Source organism: Solanum stenotomum, chromosome 2 (assembly GCF_019186545.1).
Source record: "Solanum stenotomum isolate F172 chromosome 2, ASM1918654v1, whole genome shotgun sequence".
NCBI lineage: Eukaryota > Viridiplantae > Streptophyta > Magnoliopsida > Solanales > Solanaceae > Solanum > Solanum stenotomum.
Genome location: NC_064283.1, coordinates 1,991,044 through 2,010,052, shown reverse-complemented (window position 1 = coordinate 2,010,052; position 19,009 = coordinate 1,991,044). Strand labels below are relative to the sequence as shown.

General features: G+C 34.4%; 1 protein-coding gene across 1 annotated transcript; it reads right to left on the bottom strand.

The window, feature by feature from the left end:
- Positions 1-485: 485 nt before the first annotated feature.
- Positions 486-2,811, bottom strand: LOC125854693 (DNA damage-binding protein 1-like). The gene is made up of 5 exons (XM_049534282.1): positions 2,635-2,811; positions 2,289-2,565; positions 2,032-2,182; positions 892-973; positions 486-779 (listed from the first exon to the last, which is right to left on the bottom strand). Exons 1-5 carry the CDS (start codon positions 2,809-2,811, stop codon positions 486-488), a joined length of 981 nt encoding a protein of 326 aa, XP_049390239.1.
- Between the last annotated feature and the right edge of the window lie 16,198 nt (positions 2,812-19,009).

The following is a 19,009-nucleotide window of genomic DNA, read 5'->3' as shown; positions in this document are numbered from 1 at the left end:
AGTGCACTGAGAGTTTGAGTGATATGTCTGATGACAGATTATCCGTCAACGCTTTTTATGTGTCATAAAATTGCAATGCTGGTTTGTGTCATTCTTCTTGTTTAAAAATTTGTGCAAGTAGTTTTACATCAAAAGGGAGAGAATTTTCCGGATAACAAGAATTTTCAAAGCTTGAGGCCTAAGGAAACATATAGCATAATACCTTAGACTCTCTCTCTCTATATATATATAAAGTTGAATACAGAGAAGATGTGACACTTCTTTCGGGGCGGATTTACGAAGGTAGAAGGAGTGTCACGTGATACTGCTTCTCAAAAAAATTTACTAAAAGGTATATACAATTAAGAAATAAAAGCAGATATAACGGTTATATATTATAAGTGATACTACTTAAACAAAGAATGCACGTAGTCTAGATGGTTTTATGCAGAAGAACTATGTGAAGGTTACGGTTTCAAACTTCTTTAATCAACATTGCTATTATCTTATTTTTTAAGATATATAGTTACAACGAGTACCTTCAAACGCAGGAGAGATATAGACCTCATCGCATCACCATGCGTTTGAATAAAACGAGACAGGACACTACCCCGATATAGACATCCAGGCTTCAATTCTCGGCCTCGGCAATTCTTAAGGGATGTCCACTTGTACAACTTGATATTCTGATTGATCGCAGCAAGAAGCTTACCAGTGAAGGCATTCAGGCAGTAGACAGTTCCATCAGTTTCCATCTCTGCAACTAGCATGGAGTTCGCTACCCTGTACAACTTGTAAAACTAATATTCGGCCCTGCAAATTACTCATGAATTAAAAGCCACTAAGTGTAAAAATAGTTTAGAACCACAACTTCCACCTCTATCAAAGGATTATTACAATAACTTGACTTACCTTGGTACATTCATTTGCGTCCAGCTTCAAATAAGCAGTCCCAACCCAATAATACACATGATCGTCCTCAGAAAATGAACAGCTAATCAGGGAGCAACTATGCTCAAATTCTTTAAGTCTATTTGGTCATCAAATAGTTGAACAAGTAAGCGAGACCATGTCATCTTTGTCTTCACGCTTTACGGTGCATATGGCAATGGTGTGGGACTGCTCTTGATGACTTATTTGGAGCCAGGGGCGGATTTACGTTGAACCATGGGGGTTCATCCGAACCCCCTTCGTCGAAAAATTACACCATATATATAAAGATTAAAATATTAATTTACGTGTATATATATACTATTGAACCCCCTGAACATACACCATAGGCGTAGCTCAGTGGCGTTGGGGGTTCAAGAATTTGCTCTATTGCACGCGAGGTCGCGTGTTCGAATCCTGGCAAAGACATTTTTTTTATCAGCTTATATTTTAGGCGTTTTAATTTTTTTAAAAAAATAATAATGCAATCAGAAAACAAATGTTTAGTTCCAAAAAATTAAAACGCTCATTGGGAATTTAGGATTTATTAGTTTAACCCCAATTACAAAGTCAAATATTAAAAAACCCCTTTCTTCTTGATTCGATCCGTTTAATCCGACCCGTTTATATCTGATTCGACCCATTTATTTGTGGATATTATTTATGTGATTAATTTTTTTTGAACCTCCTTGATGAAAATCCTACCTCCGCCACTGTGTGGAGCGCACTATCATGTCCCGTCACTTCACAGTTTAAATTCGGCACCGGAATAAGAGAGAAAAATCTAGAGTTGTGGGGAGGTTAGTAGAACATTCTAGAACTTCCTAGAGAATTTCCTTAGAAGACTCTAGAAACCTTTAGATATTTTAAGAATACTTTGGAATATTCTAGAATATATAGAGAGTTCTAGAGAGGGATCAAAGTGTAATTATTAGAGAGACTTGTAAAGTAATTTTTATTTGCACTTAGGCCCTTAGAAAGTAGTATAAATAGAAGGGCCTCTCATTTGTAAATCATCCAAGAAAGTTGTAAGCAATCTTCCAAGCAATATAAAACCTTCTTCCAAAATTCTTTAAGTCTTTCTTTGAATTCTCTTAATGGTCTAGCTTCAAAAGGGCTTACTTGAGCTTACAAGACCTTGCAAGAATAATGAATAAGAAGTCCGTGACAACACGCTCCCCAAGGTGTTCTGAATGAATGATGTGAAGCTTTTGTCTTTCATCAATATTGCATATTACCAACTGATCTCCTTTATCCTTTAGCAATTGCAAAGCTGTTGACAATGGATAATATATCAAAATTTTCAATAGAGTACCACAATTAAAGTTTAAGTCAAGACACAATGCTACCAATAAAAATGAGGATAAGGAACAACTTACCTATTTGGAAAAGCTTCAACACGGTAACATCATTCAAGTTATTCACTTCACAACAAAATATCTTCTTATTGCTGTTATAGATAACCATTGAAGTGTTGGAGGCAGCAAAAATGTGCGTAGCTTCATTAGATAAGAAAGCACAAAGTGTTACGGGTTGGGTCCCAAGAGAAAGCTTTTTCTTGCCTAACAACTCACCACCTTTCAGCTGACCAGTAACCATGTTCAATTCAAAATGCATGAGATGGCCATTAGCCAGGCCACAAAACAAATAACATCTCTGAAAGAAAGAGCAAATTAGACCAAAATACAGCGTTTAGGCCGAATCCTAATAGGATAGAGGACATACTCTGTTGAAGGAACACATTAGCACAGAATGAGGAAGTGACTCTATCCCGCCTAAAATTTCCTTTCCAACCAAATTCAATCCAGGAAGTGAATATATGTTGACACTGTTGTCATGCCACAAGCCAACTGCTGCAAACTTACTATAATATGTGCAAACACGAGATATCACTATCCACATTGGCTCTTGCCTTTTCCTTCAAATTACCATCCTCAATAGTTAGGCATACCAAAGCTTATGTTGACCCCCGTAGCTAACAGTATCATAAAAGGAAAAAATAATGGCACTTGAGCTAAACAGTAGATGAGTGGAGTGACAAATAATTTAATAAACATCAAAGGCGTTGATGATCACAACAAGAAGACACAATGCCCTTGTGAATCATGAATTGGTTCTAAATTGGGTAATCTAATTAATATCCTTCTGTTTTGCAATTACTAGCTTTCTGTTACTAAATAAATCATGAGAAGAAGAAAAAAAGACATTTCAACCACTTCTTGTATTGTTCTTATAAAAAAAATCCCTTGTCTTGTTTTTGTGTCTGTAAATACAAAAAACTGCCACTTTAAAAGAGAAAATGAGACACATGTCCCAAGAAATAAGAGCTGGAAACTACGTACATAGACTTAGAAAATGCATCATAGTCCAAATCACCATAAGCATGCAACAATGACCAATATCCATCATTATCGTTTTTTTCTTTTTGCAGAGAGCTGCATGACCATGATACATATAGGCTATAGCTATTCAATATTTGTTCTACCTTTAAGCAAAATCAGGTTGTTGCACGTCTTGAGCTATCATGAAGCCATAGATAAATGCAAGAGGTAAAACCTGAGTGAGGCTGGTAGCTGTAACAGTCAACGGGCTTCGAGAGAGCCATTCAGTATCCAAACTTTTCGAGATAGAACTCACCAATCTAACTGACGTTGGAGTAACCTACATGGCAATTTATGCGCAACTGTCCATTAAATACATATAATATTTAATAGATTTCAGGCAGAAATATGCTTGTCGGAGATGGTTAATAAAAGACAGTAATGACATTTTGTACTTAGCCATACATGTACAAGCTGATCGTATTCAGCATGATGACAAACCAGGGTATTGACTTCAGAATTGAAACCCTTTATCGAATCATTAACCAGATTCCAGGTTTTTAATGAAGCATCATCCGGCTCAATTTTTAAAAACCATGTCTTCTCATTAGTTAAACTAACAACCAAGACTTCACATGAATCATCAGTAACTAAATGAAGAGACCACATTCCTTTGATCCCTTTTAGCTCCGCAGACGTCTACAAGTAGCATTGACATATAGATTGAGCTATTATAGCAATTTGAATACATAATAAAACATTCACTGAAAATAAATTAGATGACAATACATGTTCATGCATTCCAAATCTATTATACTAATAGAGTCAATTCAAGAACTTAGATCAAAAGTAATCTAGATCCCTATTACGAAGAAACTAGAGACAATAATTAGTATAAGACTAATCATCTGTTTTTAATTTACGAATAAGAACCAAAGATATCAAGTTAAAGAATTAATCTCACCTCTTAAGAATCGTTCTTATAAGGTTGTAAGATAAATTCCAAGTAGCCACACACAAGGTGTAAAGAAGAGAACTCTCAATTAATTATAATGTTGTCTGTTCAAAATAATAAAATCAACCCCTATATATAGGGAAAATATATCCCAAATAAAATGAGATTTAAATCCTACTTTTATGGAAACTTTAAACTATAAAAACTTTTAAACTAGGAAAACTTTAAACTAGAAAATTTTTAAAATAAAAAAGTTTTTAAACTAGGAAACTTTGACTAAGCTTTGACTTCAACCATTTAGCTTTTTGGGCTCCTTTGTTGGGCTTTGTGTGGCCCAATCTTCTTCCATTTGGGCTTGAACTTGAACCATAAAATATGTGTAACACCTACTCCATTCTTCTTCACAATTCTTAGACTCATTCGTGGGCTTTCCTTCGATGATAAGTATCTTCTTAATTTCCCATTCAAGCCCAACGATCTTGGCTTGCAACTCCTTATCTTGAGACCTTGATGGTCTTCTTTCACGCAATGAACATATAGGCACACCCAACTTATTTTCCTTGAAAAGAAACCCATCACGTAGAGTGAATTTCTTAAAGGGTCCGTTCAAACATGCATCATAAGCAACCCCTAAGTCTGAATCCTTAGCATATAGAGTTTTAATGTGATCAAATCCCATCAGCTTAGAAGTAAGAGTAGAAATAAGAACGTACCTTCGGGACAATGCATTAGCCACCACATTGTCCTTACCTTGTTTGCATGAAATAACATAAGGAAACGTCTCAATGAACTCCACCCACTTGGCATGTCGTTTACTTAACTTAGCCTGGCTTTTCAAGTACCTCAAAGATTCATGGTCAGTCTTTATCACAAACTCACGCGGCCACAAGTAATGTTGCCAAGTAGCCAAAACCCTTACCAAGGCATACAATTCACGATCATAAGTAGAATAATTCAATGTAGCTCCACTCAATTTCTCACTAAATTATGCAATAGGCTTAAAATCTTGCATTAGTGCATCACTTATACCCTTTCCAGTAGCATCACATTCAACTTCAAAAGATTTAAAAAAATCAGGTAGTTGTAACAAATGAGCAGAACACAACTTATTTTTTAAGACATTAAATGCATGCTCTTGTTTTTTTCCCCAATTAAATACCTTATCATTTTTAATGACTTCTGTTAATGATGCAACAATTGTACTAAAATTCTTCATGAATCTCCTATAAAAACTAGCAAGTCCATGAAAACTCCTCACTTCAGTTACACTCTTAGGAACATGCCACTCTTTTATTACTTTAATTTTATCTTCATCAACCTCAACACCATTCTAGCTAACAACAAAACCAAGAAAGACTACTTTGTCAACACAAAATGTGCACTTAGATAGATTAGCATACAATTGTTTCTCCCTAAGCACATAAAAAAATGACCTCAAGTGTACCACATGTTCTCAAGAGATGTAGAAAAAATCAGAATATCATCAAAGTATACCACCACAAACTTGCCATGAAAATCTTTAAATATATGGTTCATTAGGCTCATAAAAGTACTAGGTGTATTAGTTAAGCCAAACGGCATTACCAACCACTAATACAATCCACATCTAGTTTTGAAAACAATTTTCCACTCATCTCCAGGATTCATTCGAATTTGGTGGTATCCACTTTTTAAATCAATTTTTGAAAATATTTTAGAGACATACAATTGGTCAAGCATATCATCTAGGCGGGGGATAAGATGTCGATACTTTATCGTTATTTTGTTGATGGCACGACAATCTACACACATCCTCCAAGTTCCATCTTTTTTTGGTACCAAAAGCATAGGGACAGAACATGGGCTCATGTTTTCTCTCACAAACCCCTTTTCAAGCAATTCCTCTACTTGCCTTTGTAGTTCTCTTGTTTCATTTGGGTTGCTTCTATAAGCGGGCCTATTTGGAGGTTGAGATCCAGGAACAAAATCAATTTGACGTTCTATTCCTCTCAAAGGAGGTAATCCCTTAGGGATATCTAGAGGAAATACATCGTCAAAATCCTGCAAAAGAGTTGATACAACATTAGGCAAAAAAGGAGTTAAATCGTTAGTGTTAATCATAACATCCCTATAAGTGAGAAGAACAATGGGCAGCCCCTCTATTTTTGCAAGTAAACACTCTTTGGCTTTTGCAAGACTCACTATTTTTTCACCCTTAACCTCTTTTCTCTCACGAATTCTCTCTTTTTTTTATCACTCATTCCCACCTTTTCTTTTTCCTCATTGTTGCTCTCCTTCTTCTCACACCTTACTTGAATTTTTTCCTCTCTCAATTTTTTGACTCTTTTTTTATCCCTCCCTATGTTTTCCCATTGTTTCTTTTAGTTGTTATTGGTCTTCATACACTTGAGAAAGAGTTAGTGGTGCAAGAATATACTTTCCCCCATTATGTTCAAGAGAGTACTTATTCCTCCTCCCATCATGGGAAGCATATCTATCATATTGTCAGGGTCGGCCCAACAAAATATGACAAACTTGCATTGACACAACATCATAAAGAACTTCATCATAACGAACTTCATCATAATACTCTCCAATAGAAAAGGAAATCATGCATTGTTTACTCACCTTAAGCTCTCCAGATTCATTCAACCATTGAAGCTTGTAATTGGCCTTACGTTTCATGCATGGACTCCCCAATTTCTCCACCGCATATGTACTCACCACATTAGCACAACTACCATTATCAATTATCATAGAGCAAATTCTACATTTTATCCCACATCGTGTATGAAAAATATTTTCCTTTTGTGCTTTATCAAGCTCTCCTATATTAATATTCATAAGACACCTAACTACCATAAAAAATTGTCCCTCGTTATGAGGAGCCACATCTCTCTCGTCCTCACCCCTAACACCCTCTTCTTCTTCTTTCCCCTCACTTTTTTCACTTTCATATTCCCCATTATCCTTAATTAAGACAAATCTTCTATTTGGACATACAAACGTCTTATGTCCCCTCCCTTGACAATTGTGACATTGTATAGCACTAGAAGGAGTAGAAATTTTCGTGTTAAAAGTCTTACCTCCATCTTTGGCCTCCCATTTACCTTTCCCCATGTCATCTTGTGATTTAGGCATAGATTTCTCCTCAGGTGTTGGCCATGGCTTCCTTAGAGTTGTAGTAGATCGATTCTTCCATGAACTAGCTTGTTGCTTCATTTTATTTTGTTTTTCTACTTTTATAGCCAACTCAACCAATTCATTTAAATTCACATATTGTTGTAATTCTACTACATCAACTATTTCTCTATTTAAACCATTAAGAAATCTTGCCATAGTGGCTTGCTCGTCCTCATAACAATTAGCTTGGATCATAGCCATATCCATAGCCTTGAAACAATCATCCACAAACATCGAACCTTGCTTCAGAGTTTTGAAGGCGTTTTTGCAGATCTTTTTGGAAGTTTGATGAAACAAAACGTTTTCTCATAACCCTCTTCATCCCGTCCCATGTCACAGCGGGTAGTTCTCCATTGTTTATTCTGTCTCTGTAAAATTTCTTACACCAACTTGCAGCATAATCAGAAAATTCAACCACAACAAGTTTAACCTTCTTACCTTCAGAGTAGTTATGACAATCAAAGATGGCCTCCACTTTCCTCTCCCAATCAAGATACAAGTCTGGATCTCTAGTCCCCTTGAAAGTAGGAATCTTCATCTTAATGCTACTAAGATTGTCATCCTCAACCCTAACTCGTGGCGCCCTCCTTTCGTTTTTCTGTTGGTAAGCTTCTTCAAATTCATATCCATAATCACCAAATTGATCCTCAGTTTGCGGGATTTGATGAGCTCGAAAAGCTTGTCTTCTAACTTGAGGGATCGGGTTTTGATGGAATCTCCTCACATCGGTCATGTTTACTGAATTATATGGCTTTTGGGCAATCTCTAACGCATCAAGTCGGGCAGTAATCATTTGGAACGCCTTCATTAATTCGTCGTTTTGAGTCCCAATTTCAACATCATTTCCTGTTAGAGACGTCTCAAAAAAATAAAATTAAAAGAAACAATTATCTCTCAATTTGGCTTTTCTTTTCTCTCTATTGATCTCACCCTCTCTTGCCTTTTTTCACTTAAACTACAACCTTTGTCTGGTTCCGTTAGAATTTATATATAAACCCTACTAGTAACAATCCTTTTAGAAGTAAGATGTAAAAAAAAAAAATTATCAATTCCAGATAAATTGGGATTGATGAGACAAAAAAAGACCACTTTGTGAAACATCAGAAAAAAGAACTTCAAATTTCCCCTCTTCTTAATTTTTCCTTTTTGAATAAAAAAAATTCAAGAATAAAAACAAATATGGAGTTTCTTGAAATAAGTGATTGTATTTTCTTCCTTTTTTTATATATAATTTTCGTTTTTTTTTTTGGTAAATTTTTTTTAAAAAAACTTTTAAACAACTAGAATTATTATTATTTTTGCTGAACTTTTAATCAACTAGAAAAGAATTTTTTTTTAAAACTCCCAAGATTATCAAGAATGGAACCTTGATAGAACCGCTCTGATACCACTTGATAAGAATCGGGTTACCAGAATAAACAAGAAAATAATGCGGAAGCAAAATTATAAAGATTGAAGACAGAAATTGAAAAGATATGTGAAATTCAAGAATAAAATCCCCAATGTCAAAATAAAATATTAAGAACCCTAGTTGATTTTAGTATTCAAAATTAGCGGATTAAGACTAATTTTGATACTAATAGAGTCAATTCAAGAATTTAGATCAAAAGTGAGCTAGACTCCTATTACGAAGAAACTAGAGACAATAATTTGTATAAGACTAATCACCTTCTTTAATTTACGAATAAGAACCAAAGATATCAAGTTAAAGAATTAATCTCACCTCTTAAGAATCGTTCTTATAAGGTTGTAAGATAAATTCCAAGTAGCCACACACAAATGTGTAAATAAGAGAACTCTCAATTAATAATAATGTTGTCTGTTCAAAATAATAAAATCAACCCCTATATATAGGGAAAATATATCCCAAATATATTGGGATTTAAATCCTACTTTTATGGAAACTTTAAACTAGGAAAACTTTTAAACTAGGAAACTTTTAAAATAAAGAAGTTTTTAAACTAAGAAACTTTTACTTCAACCATTCAGCTTTTTGAGCTCCTTTGTTTGGCTTCGTGTGGCCCAATCTTCTTTCATTTGGGCTTGAACTTGAACCATAAAATATGTGTAACACCTACTCCATTCTNGTTTACAAAATGAAAAGGAAATCTAGATAGTCTCAACAGCCCTCTATTACATCAAGAGTGATCAGGACGTAACCCTGACATTACGTACAATATCTGAAAGTAAAACTGAAAGCGATAAAGTTCCTATCCTCTAAGCCAGGGGCGGATTTACGTTGAACCATGGGGGTTCATCCGAACCCCCTTCGTCGAAAAATTACACCATATATATAAAGATTAAAATATTAATTTACGTGTATATATATACTATTGAACCCCCTGAACATACACCATAGGCGTAGCTCAGTGGCGTTGGGGGTTCAAGAATTTGCTCTATTGCACGCGAGGTCGCGTGTTCGAATCCTGGCAAAGACATTTTTTTTATCAGCTTATATTTTAGGCGTTTTAATTTTTTTAAAAAAATAATAATGCAATCAGAAAACAAATGTTTAGTTCCAAAAAATTAAAACGCTCATTGGGAATTTAGGATTTATTAGTTTAACCCCAATTACAAAGTCAAATATTAAAAAACCCCTTTCTTCTTGATTCGATCCGTTTAATCCGACCCGTTTATATCTGATTCGACCCATTTATTTGTGGATATTATTTATGTGATTAATTTTTTTTGAACCTCCTTGATGAAAATCCTACCTCCGCCACTGTGTGGAGCGCACTATCATGTCCCGTCACTTCACAGTTTAAATTCGGCACCGGAATAAGAGAGAAAAATTTAGAGTTGTGGGGAGGTTAGTAGAACATTCTAGAACTTCCTAGAGAATTTCCTTAGAAGACTCTAGAAACGTTTAGATATTTTAAGAATACTTTGGAATATCCTAGAATATGTAGAGAGTTCTAGAGAGGGATCAAAGTGTAATTATTAGAGAGACTTGTAAAGTAATTTTTATTTGCACTTAGGCCCTTAGGAAGTAGTATAAATAGAAGGGCTTCTAATCATCCAAGAAAGTTGTAAGCAATCTTCTAAGCAATATAAAACCTTCTTCCAAAATTCTCTAAGTCTTTCTTTGAATTCTCTTAGTGGTCTAGCTTCAAAAGGGCTTACTTGAGCTTACAAGATCTTGCAAGAATAATGAATAAGAAGTCCGTGACAACACGCTTCCCAAGGTGTTCTGAATGAATGATGTGAAGCTTTTGTCTTTCATCAATATTGCATATTGCCAACTGATCTGCTTTATCCTTTAGCAATTGCAAAGCTGTTGACAATGGATAATATATCAAAATTTTCAATAGAGTACCACAATTAAAGTTTAAGTCAAGACACAATGCTACCAATAAAAATGAGGATAAGGAACAACTTACCTATTTGGAAAAGCTTCAACACGGTAACATCATTCAAGTTATTCACTTCACAACAAAATATCTTCTTATTGCTGTTATAGATAACCATTGAAGTGTTGGAGGCAGCAAAAATGTGCGTAGCTTCATTAGATAAGAAAGCACAAAGTGTTACGGGTTGGGTCCCAAGAGAAAGCTTTTTCTTGCCTAACAACTCACCACCTTTCAGCTGATCAGTAACCATGTTCAATTCAAAATGCATGAGATGGCCATCAGCCAGGCCACAAAACAAATAACATCTCTGAAAGAAAGAGCAAATTAGACCAAAATACAGCGTTTAGGCCGAATCCTAATAGGATAGAGGACATACTCTGTTGAAGGAACACATTAGCACAGAATGAGGAAGTGACTCTATCCCGCCTAAAATTTCCTTTCCAACCAAATTCAATCCAGGAAGTGAATATATGTTGACACTGTTGTCATGCCACAAGCCAACTGCTGCAAACTTACTATAATATGTGCAAACACGAGATATCACTATCCACATTGGCTCTTGCCTTTTCCTTCAAATTACCATCCTCAATAGTTAGGCATACCAAAGCTTATGTTGACCCCCGTAGCTAACAGTATCATAAAAGGAAAAAATAATGGCACTTGAGCTAAACAGTAGATGAGTGGAGTGACAAATAATTTAATAAACATCAAAGGCGTTGATGGTCACAACAAGAAGACACAATGCCCTTGTGAATCATGAATTGGTACTAAATTGGGTAATCTAATTAATATCCTTCTGTTTTGCAATTACTAGCTTTCTGTTACTAAATAAATCATGAGAAGAAGAAAAAAAGACATTTCAACTACTTCTTGTATTGTTCTTATAAAAAAAATCCCTTGTCTAGTTTTTGTGTCTGTAAATACAAAAAGCTGCCACTTTAAAGCAAGGAGCAGAGAAAATGAGACACATGTCCCAAGAAATAAGAGCTGGAAACTACGTACATAGACTTAGAAAATGCATCATAGTCCAAATCACCATAAGCATGCAACAATGACCAATATCCATCATTATCGTTTTTTTCTTTTTGCAGAGAGCTGCATGACCATGATACATATAGGCTATAGCTATTCAATATTTGTTCTACCTTTAAGCAAAATCAGGTTGTTGCACGTCTTGAGCTATCATGAAGCCATAGATAAATGCAAGAGGTAAAACCTGAGTGAGGCTGGTAGCTGTAACAGTCAACGGGCTTCGAGAGAGCCATTCAGTATCCAAACTTTTCGAGATAGAACTCACCAATCTAACTGACGTTGGAGTAACCTACATGGCAATTTATGCGCAACTGTCCATTAAATACATATAATATTTAATAGATTTTAGGCAGAAATATGCTTGTCGGAGATGGTTAATAAAAGACAGTAATGACATTTTGCACTTAGCCATACCTGTACAAGCTGATAGTATTCAGCATGATGACAAACCAGGGTATTGACTTCGGAATTGAAACCCTTTATCGAATCATTAGCCAGATTCCAGGTTTTTAATGAAGCATCATCCGACTCAATTTTTAAAAACCATGTCTTCTCATTAGTTAAACTAACAACCAAGACTTCACATGAATCATCAGTAACTAAATGAAGAGACCACATTCCTTTGATCCCTTTTAGCTCCGCAGACGTCTACAAGTAGCATTGACATATAGATTGAGCTATTATAGCAATTTGAATACATAATAAAACATTCACTGAAAATAAATTAGATGACAATACATGTTCATGCATTCCAAATCTATTATACTAATAGAGTCAATTCAAGAACTTAGATCAAAAGTAATCTAGACCCCTATTACGAAGAAACTAGAGACAATAATTAGTATAAGACTAATCATCTTTTTTTAATTTACGAATAAGAACCAAAGATATCAAGTTAAAGAATTAATCTCACCTCTTAAGAATCGTTCTTATAAGGTTGTAAGATAAATTCCAAGTAGCCACACACAAGGTGTAAAGAAGAGAACTCTCAATTAATAATAATGTTGTCTGTTCAAAATAATAAAATCAACCCCTATATATAGGGAAAATATATCCCAAATAGAATGAGATTTAAATCCTACTTTTATGGAAACTTTAAACTATAAAAACTTTTAAAGTAGGAAAACTTTAAACTAGAAAATTTTTAAACTAGGATTATGATGCATGTTTGAACCACTAATACATCAGCTTAGAGTTTTAATGTGATCAAATCCCATCAGCTTAGAAGTAAGAGTAGAAATAAGCACGTACCTTCGGGACAATGCATTAGCCACCACATTGTCCTTACCTTGTTTGTATGAAATAACATAAGAAAACGTCTCAATGAACTCCACCTACTTGGCATGTCGTTTACTTAACTTAACCTGGCTTTTCAAATACCTCAAAGATTCATGGTCAGTCTTTATCACAAACTCACGCGGCCACAAGTAATGTTGCCAAGTAGCCAAAGCCCTTACCAAGGCATACAATTCACGATCATAAGTAGAATAATTCAATGTAGCTCCACTCAATTTCTCACTAAAATATGCAATAGGCTTAGAATCTTGCATTAGTGCATCACTTATACCCTTTCCAGTAGCATTACATTCAACTTCAAAAGATTTAGAAAAATCAGGTAGCTGTAACAAATGAGCAGAACACAACTTATTTTTTAAGACATTAAATGCATGCTCTTGTTCTTTTCCCCAATTAAATACCTTATCATTTTTAATGATGCAACAATTGTACTAAAATTCTTCATGAATCTCCTGTAAAAACTAGCAAGTCCATGAAAACTCCTCACTTCAGTTACACTCTTAGGAACATGCCACTCTTTTATTGCTTTAATTTTATCTTCATCAACCTCAACACCATTCGAGCTAACAACAAAACCAAGAAAGACTACTTTGTCAACACAAAATGTGCACTTAGATAGATTAGCATATAATTGGTTCTCCTTAAGCACATAAAAAACTAACCTCAAGTGTTCCACATGTTCTTCAAGAGATGTAGAAAAAATCAGAATATCATCAAAGTATATCACCTCAAACTTGCCATGAAAATCTTTAAATATATGGTTCATTAGGCTCATAAAAGTACTAGGTGTATTAGTTAAGCCAAACGGCATTACCAACCACTAATACAATCCACATCTAGTTTTGAAAATAATTTTCCACTCATCTCCAGGATTCATTTGAATTTGGTGGTATCCACTTTTTAAATCAATTTTTGAAAATATTTTAGAGACATACAATTGGTCAAGCATATCATCTAGGCGGGGGATAAGATGTCGATACTTTATCGTTATTTTGTTGATGGCACGACAATCTACACACATCCTCCAAGTTCCATCTTTTTTTGGTACCAAAAGCATAGGGACAGAACATGGGCTCATGTTTTCTCTCACAAACCCCTTTTCAAGCAATTCCTCTACTTGCCTTTGTAGTTCTCTTGTTTCATTTGGGTTGCTTCTATAAGCGGGCCTATTTGGAAGTTGAGATCCAGGAACAAAATCAATTTGACGTTCTATTCCTCTCAAAGGAGGTAATCCCTTAGGGATATCTAGAGGAAATACATCGTCAAAATCCTGCAAAAGAGTTGATACAACATTAGGCAAAAAAGGAGTTAAATCGTTAGTGTTAATCATAACATCCTTATAAGTGAGAAGAACAATGGGCAGCCCTTTTATTTTTGCAAGTAAACACTCTTTGTCTTTTGCAAGACTCACTATTTTTTCACCCTTAGCCTCTTTTCTCTCACGAATTCTCTCTTTTTTTATCACTCATTCCCACCTTTTCTTTTTCCTCATTGTTGCTCTCCTTCTTCTCACACCTTACTTGAATTTTTTCCTCTCTCAATTTTTTGACTCTTTTTTTATCCCTCCCTATGTTTTCCCATTGTTTCTTTTAGTTGTTATTGGTCTTCATACACTTGAGAAAGAGTTAGTGGTGCAAGAATATACTTTCCCCCATTATGTTCAAGAGAGTACTTATTCCTCCTCCCATCATGGGAAGCATATCTATCATATTGTCAGGGTCGGCCCAACAAAATATGACAAACTTGCATTGACACAACATCATAAAGAACTTCATCATAACGAACTTCATCATAATACTCTCCAATAGAAAAGGAAATCATGCATTGTTTACTCACCTTAAGCTCTCCAGATTCATTCAACCATTGAAGCTTGTAATTGGCCTTACGTTTCATGCATGGACTCCCCAATTTCTCCACCGCATATGTACTCACCACATTAGCACAACTACCATTATCAATTATCATAGAGCAAATTCTACCTTTTATCCCACATCGTGTATGAAAAATATTTTCCTTTTGTGCTTTATCAAGCTCTCCTATATTAATATTCATAAGACACCTAACTACCATAAAAAATTGTCCCTCGTTATGAGGAGCCACATCTCTCTCGTCCTCACCCCTAACACCCTCTTCTTCTTCTTTCCCCTCACTTTTTTCACTTTCATATTCCCCATTATCCTTAATTAAGACAAATCTTCTATTTGGACATACAAACGTCTTATGTCCCCTCCCTTGACAATTGTGACATTGTATAGCACTAGAAGGAGTAGAAATTTTCGTGTTAAAAGTCTTACCTCCATCTTTGGCCTCCCATTTACCTTTCCCCATGTCATCTTGTGATTTAGGCATAGATTTCTCCTCAGGTGTTGGCCATGGCTTCCTTAGAGTTGTAGTAGATCGATTCTTCCATGAACTAGCTTGTTGCTTCATTTTATTTTGTTTTTCTACTTTTATAGCCAACTCAACCAATTCATTTAAATTCACATATTGTTGTAATTCTACTACATCAACTATTTCTCTATTTAAACCATTAAGAAATCTTGCCATAGTGGCCTCCTCGTCCTCATTACAATTAGCTGTCCTCATTACAATTAGCTTGGATCATAGCCATATCCATAGCCTTGAAATAATCATCCACAAACATTGAACCTTGCTTCAGAGTGTTGAAGGCATTTTTGCAGATCTTTTTGGAAGTGTGATGAAACAAAACGTTTTCTCATAACCCTCTTCATCTCGTCCCATGTCACAACGGGTAGTTCTCCATTGTTTATTCTGTCTCTGTAAAATTTCTTACACCAACTAGCAGCATAATCAAAAAATTCAACCACAAGAAGTTTAACATTCTTACCTTCAGAGTAGTTATGACAATCAAAGATGGCCTCTACTTTCCTCTCCCAATCAAGATACAAGTCTGGATCTCTAGTCCCCTTGAAAGTAGGAATCTTCATCTTAATGTTACTAAGATTGTCATCCTCAACCCTAACTCGTGGTGCCCTCCTTTCGTTTTTCTATTGGTAAGCTTCTTCAAATTCATATCCATAATCACCAAATTGATCCTCAGTTTGCGGGATTTGATGAGCTCGAAAAGCTTGTCTTCTAACTTGAGGGATCGGGTTTTGATGGAATCTCCTCACATCGGTCATGTTTACTGAATTATATGGCTTTTGGGCAATCTCTAACGCATCAAGTCGGGCAGTAATCATTTGGAACGCCTTCATTAATTCGTCGTTTTGAGTCCCAATTTCAACATCATTTCCTGTTAGAGACGTCTCAAAAAAATAAAATTAAAAGAAACAATTATCTCTCAATTTGGCTTTTCTTTTCTCTCTATTGATCTCACCCTCTCTTGCCTTTTTTCACTTAAACTACAACCTTTGTCTGGTTCCGTTAGAATTTATATATAAACCCTACTAGTAACAATCCTTTTAGAAGTAAGATGTAAAAAAAAAAAATTATCAATTCCAGATAAATTGGGATTGATGAGACAAAAAAAGACCACTTTGTGAAACATCAGAAAAAAGAACTTCAAATTTCCCCTCTTCTTAATTTTTCCTTTTTGAATAAAAAAAATTCAAGAATAAAAACAAATATGGAGTTTCTTGAAATAAGTGATTGTATTTTCTTCCTTTTTTTATATATAATTTTCATTTTTTTTTCTGGTAATTTTTTTTTAAAAAAACTTTTAAACAACTAGAATTATTATTATTTTTGCTGAACTTTTAATCAACTAGAAAATAATTTTTTTTTTAAACTCCCAAGATTATCAAGAACGGAACCTTGATAGAACCACTCTGATACCACTTGATAAGAATCGGGTTACCAGAATAAACAAGAAAATAATGCGGAAGCAAAATTATAAAGATTGAAGACAGAAATTGAAAAGATATGTGAAATTCAAGAATAAAATCCCCAATGTCAAAATAAAATATTAAGAACCCTAGTTGATTTTAGTATTCAAAATTAGCGGATTAAGACTAATTTTGATACTAATAGAGTCAATTCAAGAATTTAGATCAAAAGTGAGCTAGACTCCTATTACGAAGAAACTAGAGACAATAATTTGTATAAGACTAATCACCTTCTTTAATTTACGAATAAGAACCAAAAATATCAAGTTAAAGAATTAATCTCACCTCTTAAGAATCGTTCTTATAAGGTTGTAAGATAAATTCCAAGTAGCCACACACAAATATGTAAATAAGAGAACTCTCAATTAATAATAATGTTGTCTGTTCAAAATAATAAAACCAACCCCTATATATAGGGAAAATATATCCCAAATATATTGGGATTTAAATCCTACATTTATGGAAACTTTAAACTAGAAAAACTTTTAAACTAGGAAACTTTTAAAATAAAGAAGTTTTTAAACTAAGAAACTTTGACTAAACTTTGACTTCAACCATTCAGCTTTTTGAGCTCCTTTGTTTGGATTCGTGTGGCCCAATCTTCTTCCATTTGGGCTTGAACTTGAACCATAAAATATGTGTAACACCTACTCCATTATTCTTCACAATTTTTAGACTCATTCGTGGGCTTTCCTTCGATGATAAGAATTTTCTTAATTTTTCGTTGAAGCCCAACGATCTTGGCTTGCAACTCCTTATCTTGAGACCTTGATGGTCTTCTTAGGGCTTCTATAGCCTCATCTGTGTCCATGGAGCTATCACCTTTTAAATCACAAGATGAAACAAGCAACCATACTCGAGGATAAAGTTTCACATTAGCTTAAATTTTATAGAATATATCATTAAATGTTTTATCCCTAAAAACTAACCAAAGATTCAAGCAAATATTTATCAACAGACTTACTTCTTCTCTTTATGAGTGATATCAAAATGGTGAAGAACCCCATTATGATCCCCAAGCACATATTGATTAGCGCCAACTTGATCATATGCTCTTATAGACTTGAATGAATGAATAAATAAAATATTAGTAAGACAATCAGAATTTAATTACTCCCTCTATCCCAATTTATGTGAAGTAGTTGACTCGGCACGGAGTTTAAAAAGAAAGACTAGTAAAACTTGTGGTCTAAAACAAGACATAGATATTTGTATGTTATAAATCATTTTATTAAGGGTAAAATGAGCATTCAAAAGTTTAAATGTGATCAAATATAGAAATATGTTATTCTTTTATGACTGATTTAAAAGGAAAGTGGCTAATATAAATTGGGACAATGAGAGTATTAAATTATACTGGTAAGCCCTCTCCAATTTGGTAAGTATCCTTAGCAGCTGAAGTGTCGCAGTAAGCAATCATTTCTTGTCCAATAATAAGTACACCATATGGTGGCAAAGACATATGTATTAGCAAATACGATCCACTATCAAAGATTATTCACATCATGACTTCCAATATTAGGGTCATTCTCCAAGGGAATGACATATTTCCTGACATGTCGGGCTTCTTCACTATCCTGTTAGTTAACAAGCATTAAAATCAAGTAATTAAAATGAAAAAACCATCTACCTAAACTAAATTAAGAAAATCGTAAATGAAGCATAATTATAACAAAAATTATTTAAAATCACACCTGATATAGGACAACAACGGTAGGCATTGGGCAACCGTACAAGAATTTCATGTCCAAAGCTTGAGACTCAAACCTTACAAAAATCACAAAGTAATGACCTATAAATCAAAGAAGAACAACTCGCATGATCAACATCATGAGAACCCAGGGTGAACAAAATTGGAACCACGACTATTAAGGAATACATAGAGTTGGATATATTTCTTTGGAGTCGTTTGGTAGAGTACATTAGAAAAAAATAATATATGCATTAACTTTGTATATTACTAATACCTTGTTTGGTACACTTTTTCAACATATGAATAACTAACACAAGCACTAATTATACACTCTATTTGCCATTAAGGTATGTATAACTAATACATTTTAGGAATATTTTCAGAACTCGTTTGTATATATCACTTGCCAATATACAAATAAGGTAATTTATTTTATTTTTTTT